This window comes from Condylura cristata, unplaced genomic scaffold (assembly GCF_000260355.1).
Source record: "Condylura cristata isolate star-nosed mole 26May11 unplaced genomic scaffold, ConCri1.0 scaffold00024, whole genome shotgun sequence".
NCBI classification, from domain to species: domain Eukaryota; kingdom Metazoa; phylum Chordata; class Mammalia; order Eulipotyphla; family Talpidae; genus Condylura; species Condylura cristata.
In genome coordinates this window covers 974164-979083 of record NW_004567125.1, presented here as the reverse complement: position 1 = coordinate 979083, position 4920 = coordinate 974164, and the positions used below count along the sequence as shown (strand labels likewise).

General features: G+C 56.4%; 1 protein-coding gene across 1 annotated transcript in view; it reads left to right on the top strand.

Annotated features, from left to right (window-relative positions):
- Positions 1 to 3481: 3481 nt before the first annotated feature.
- The window catches only part of POLR2J (polymerase (RNA) II (DNA directed) polypeptide J, 13.3kDa), a 3095-nt gene continuing 1656 nt past the window's right edge, over positions 3482 to 4920 (top strand). Inside the window, exons 1-2 of the mRNA XM_004688270.2 lie at positions 3482 to 3621; positions 4619 to 4708. Of these exons, the coding sequence (XP_004688327.1) occupies positions 3569 to 3621; positions 4619 to 4708 (143 nt within the window). The 5' untranslated portion in view covers positions 3482 to 3568. The remainder of the gene's footprint in view (positions 3622 to 4618; positions 4709 to 4920) is intronic.

Below are 4920 nucleotides of genomic sequence, written 5' to 3'. Positions count from 1 at the left end.
CCCCCCCCATCAATCCTCCTCTCCTGCCCAGGGCAGACCCACTCAGAAACCACCCCTAGGAAGGTCGACGTTTGATGAACTGACACTCCTTGGTCTTAGAGAAGCAGGAGGGAACAAGGTGCCCCTTGACCTCAGGCCTTGACCTCAGCACCCTCCTCCTGGCCAGCCCTCCTTGCCCACTCCCCTCACTGCCACTGGCTGTGCCCCCTGGGAGAGCACTGTGGTACTCTGTTTTTGACAATAAATCTTCTGTGACTGCCGCAGCTCTGGGGTCTCCTGCAGAGGTTGAGGTTGGGGATGGGCCTGATGGCCCCCCATGGCTGCTGCTGGTGGTGGAAGGCTTGGGGGGCTGCCAGCTTAGCCTCTGCATCTCCAGCCCTCCCTCCTTGCTTTCCCCACCCCAGAGGGGGCACCTTTCTCCTCCACTGCTGGCCCCACCACATCCCTGGGCCCCTCACCCCCAACCCCCAAGCTACAGAGCCTGTTGTGTCATCAGCTGTCCTCAAAGCCTCCACATAGGCCCTTCTGCCAAGTCCTGAAGACTACAAGGTGGGGACCGTTTGGACCCTCAAGTCATGTGCCCTGACTCTGGCAGTGGCCCTATACCAACTCCCTCACAAACCTCCCCACCGCCTCCCATCCAAGTTTACCTCCAGCATAACTGATGAGAAGGGAGGACAGGTCTTCAGGGCTAAAACTAAGTGAGCTCAGAGCTGAGCCTGTAAACCTTAGACCTGGACGCTACCCAAGGACCTGGTCATAGGCTGAACCCCTGACCTGCTGTCCAGCCAGGCTCTGGGGCAGGCAGCACCTTGGCCCTGAAGGGAGGCATAGAAAGAAAGGGATGTTGGAATGATATGGGGGTGCGCCGACCTCTTATGGCCATGGTCTGGATGAAGGGCTGTGTCCCCCCTGCCCCAGGCAGCCCTAGGGTGTTCATCAGTTGCAGAGTTAGTCCCTCCCACCCAGCACCCCAGGACTTGGGGTTAGGGGTAGCCCTGCCTGCTTTGTCCCTTCCCCAGCATCAAAACCTGGTTCTCTAGCTACTTCTATAGGGCTTCACTGAAGTCTCAGGCCTGTTGGACCTTCCTGGCTTTCAGGAAGGAACCTCATGGTCAGGAGGCAGGAACCCCGGGGCCTACTGAGCCCTGAGCAGGGCATGAGGGGAAAGAAGTACACAGATAATCAGAGTCCTGGAATTTTTTTTTTAAGATTTATTTACTTATGCACACAGAACTGGGATACAGGCCAGAGGTGCAGGGCAGTGAGAGGGGTCACCAGAGACAGAGTGGGGAGCAGAATAGGTGGGTCAACCAAGTACACTGCTGAGGGGAACAGCGGGCAGGTCAGGAGAGGCCTGCCGCGCCATGTGGGTCACCTCTGGGGCTGGGGGCTCGAACTCATAGTGAAGAGGCTGCGGGTAGCTTGAGTGCTGCGTACTAACCGGTTGTGCCACCAGGGAGTGCCAGAGTCCTGGATTTTATCTTACAGCCACCCACCTGGCAACACCCACCTGGCAACACCCACCATAGGTCCTGGTGTGGGTGTGGCCACCTCTGCCAGAGGGAAGTTAACTAAGTACCTGGCACTGCCCACATTTGTGTATGCCCCACACACCGAAGGTTGCCCCTCAGACAGTGTGCAGAGCCGTCTGATCAGGCCTCGGATGGATGTCCACAGCCCAAGTAGCTAGCATTCAGCCCGGGCCAGGCAGCTCGGAGCCCACCCGGGCTTGGCGCACTCATAACACAAAGGAAATCTAGGGAAGTTCCCACCAACATTCCGGGCCGGTTCCTGTCAAAGCATCATTTATTAATGTGTTTTTTAAGATGACTATAAATAGAGAATGAATACCTGTCGAAGATTTTACACATCAGTTGAGAAAACAAGTATTTGGCAAAGCTGGCTCATGGGATATTTTGAGAAGCTAGGTATTTGTAAGTTTTGAGAACACAAAGTAGGATTGTTACATTAGATACAAAACTACGAAACTCTTGAGTTTTCTCCTCTATGGGCTAGAAATCAAGGAGTAATAGGGTCTTGATTATAACCAAATACTAGAGAGCGAAATCAAAGAAGTCCACTCCCCAAGCCTTTTTGTGTAAGGCCAAGCATAGAGGTCTTGGTCACAGATAACTGAATAAACAAAGGGACTGGTATAGTTCAGCAAAATTTTTCTTTATAAAAACAGCAGCAAGTGCAATTTGGCCACAAACTCAGTTTGATGATCTTGACTGTAGCTAACGAATTGACCCTTGGTCAGGCCTGTGCAACAGTGAGCCGGTGTCACACCCACCGAAGGTGACTCCACCCACAGCTGAATGATGTCCCAGCAGCCCCTTCCTCAGTGGGCCAGGCAGGCCTGTCTTACAAGAGGATGGAATAGTTCTAGGCTGTGTCTTGGGACATGCCAACACCAGGCCACTCATGGATGGGTGGGCAACTTCTGAAGCCCACATTTCATGCCGGTCAGAATCAAAGGACAACTGTCATTAAACAACCTAAGAGGACAGGCTTTGAGTGGCAGGGAGTGTGAAGCCCCAACTGGGTGAAAATCCTTCACCTGCAGGCCTCTGCAGTCCTGGCAAAGGTGGGGTCCCCTGGCCCAAGATTTTCCAAGGTGATCTAGAAAGGGAGAGAGTTATACAGACTCAGGGCATTGTTACCCTCATCACCTTCAGTCCACTGCAGTTAGAGAGCTCCCCCCAACACACACTTGGCCTCAAGGGGTCAGCACGGGTCCCTCTCCCGTCCCATCCCTCTCGGTGAATGGCATCCTGACCCCAGCCTTCAAGTAGGAAATGGCCTTCCCAGGAAGTGGTGGGGATGGCTCCAGATTTCACTGAGGGCTCCTCAGCTGCTGCTGAGTCCCAGAGGAGCAGGTGGGAAGCTGTTAGGGCTCCAGTAGCTAATCAGACCCCAGCCCCTGTTTCTAGATACAGCTCAAGTAGGGTCTTCATAATAAGCTTCCCTCTGTGAAATGTCTAATCAAACAGGGACTCATACACTTCCCCCTGGGGTTCTGTGTACCTCTGCCTCCTTCAGCCTGTTGCTTCCCTAACAAAGTTCCCTGGGCCACAAGTCCAGTTGGCAAGGCCCGACAGCCGACTGTGGGTCTGCAGCCCCTCCCTGGGAGCGCTGAGGCAGGGGCTTACACACGACGTCTGGATACCCACGAGCCCGTCAGGCCTCTCGGACCCGCTGGCGGCCGGGTCTGTCCGTCCACAGCCGGCGCACTCCTAAGGCACACTTCCAAAGAGGGATTAGGGGACCTGCGGGGCGCAGAGGCGCTAAAGTTGTGGTTCCCGCCTAGCTGGGAAGAGAATGACGTCTCAGAAAGCTGAGCGTGCGCAGGGCGGAGACGGGCTCGCGCACGCGCAGTCGCCAGCCTCCCGCCGCGCCCGCTTTCCTCGCGCCTGCGCCAGACCCTCCACTCCGATGGGGGGCGTGAGCCGGGCCCGCCACCTCCGGGGTAACCCGGAAGCGGTCGCTAACCCGGAAGCGGTCGCGTAAACGGGACTGGGGGCGGCGGCGGAGGCGTCGGTACGGTCTCGGCTGCGGTGCGAGTATGAACGCCCCTCCTGCCTTCGAGTCGTTCTTGCTCTTCGAGGGCGAGAAGAAGTAAGTGGGACCGGAGGGCCGAGAGGGTCGGGCGTCGAGTCGCGGGCCCTGGCGGGTTCTCCCGGCCCTCTGCCGCGGGCACCGAGCAGCCTTGGCTTGCACGTGCACTCTGCCAGACTCAGGACAGCCCTGCGAGGCAGCGGTGAGCTACCCGGTGTGCAGACGGCACTTGCCCAGAGAGGCGAGGAACTGCCCCGGCTTGTTCAAAGCCAGAACGCGCGACTCCAGAGCCCCCGCCCGCTGTCTGGCCGCCGCCTACCAGGTCTTCTAGCGGCCCGGCCCGGCGGCCAACTCCAGGGGCTTGCGCCTGTGTGAAGCCGCGGCCGCTGCTCGTGCCCTCAGGGGAGAGGAAGGTGAAGTCTAGTGGTCAGGCAGGCTTGGCGCCTGGACACCCCCACCCCCGCCTTGCCTCATCTGGAGGCCTGGCCGACTGGGGTATCTCGTCAGCGGATTATCTCTCGGGCGAGGTGAGATGACGTCGGCCGTGTGGCCTCAGAGGTCGGCACGCAGAAGAGCCTCCTAAACGGGCTGCTGTTCTCTTAACAGCCTTGTATGCAGGGTCCGTGGTCTAGGCCCTGCCAGCCACTTTGGTCTTCTCGGCGAGTAGTTCTTAAGTGAGGCCAGTTAGGATCCCCAGGACATTTAGCGATGTCGGGGAGCTTTTTGAGATTTCTCAAAGCATGAGGGTACTACTGTCATCTAGTGGGTAGATGCCAGGAGTGCTGCTAATATCTCACAGTTTACAAGACCGCTTACTACAAAACAGCGTTGTCCAGCCTAAAATGTTAGTGGTACCAAAGTTGGAAAACCGCTTTCAGTCTAGAGCTTGCGGGGGGGGCCCTTGGGGTCAGGGTTAGACTCTGATAGACTCAGTGATGCTCTCAGAGAGGTCTTTGTGGGGGGCCCCTGGGGTCAGGGTTAGACTCAGTGATGCTCTCAGAGAGGTCTTTGTGGAGTGGACGATTGACAGCTGCCAGAAGCCTCTGCCTCTTCCTAGGATCACCATTAACAAGGACACCAAGGTACCCAATGCTTGTTTGTTCACCATCAACAAAGAAGACCACACGCTGGGAAACATCATTAAATCGTAAGTCTAAGTCACAGAATGTGTAATGGGACTCTTGGAGGCAAAGCACAATTCTGGCACATGGCACATCCCCTGCACTAGCACTGCACACTTTGGCACACTGCACACTGCACACCTGAGACCTCAGATGATATGTCCTGGCCAATGTTAAATAAAATAAAAGGACTTGCTTCCCTGACCGTTCTATCAAAGTCTGTCTATCATTGGGTGGG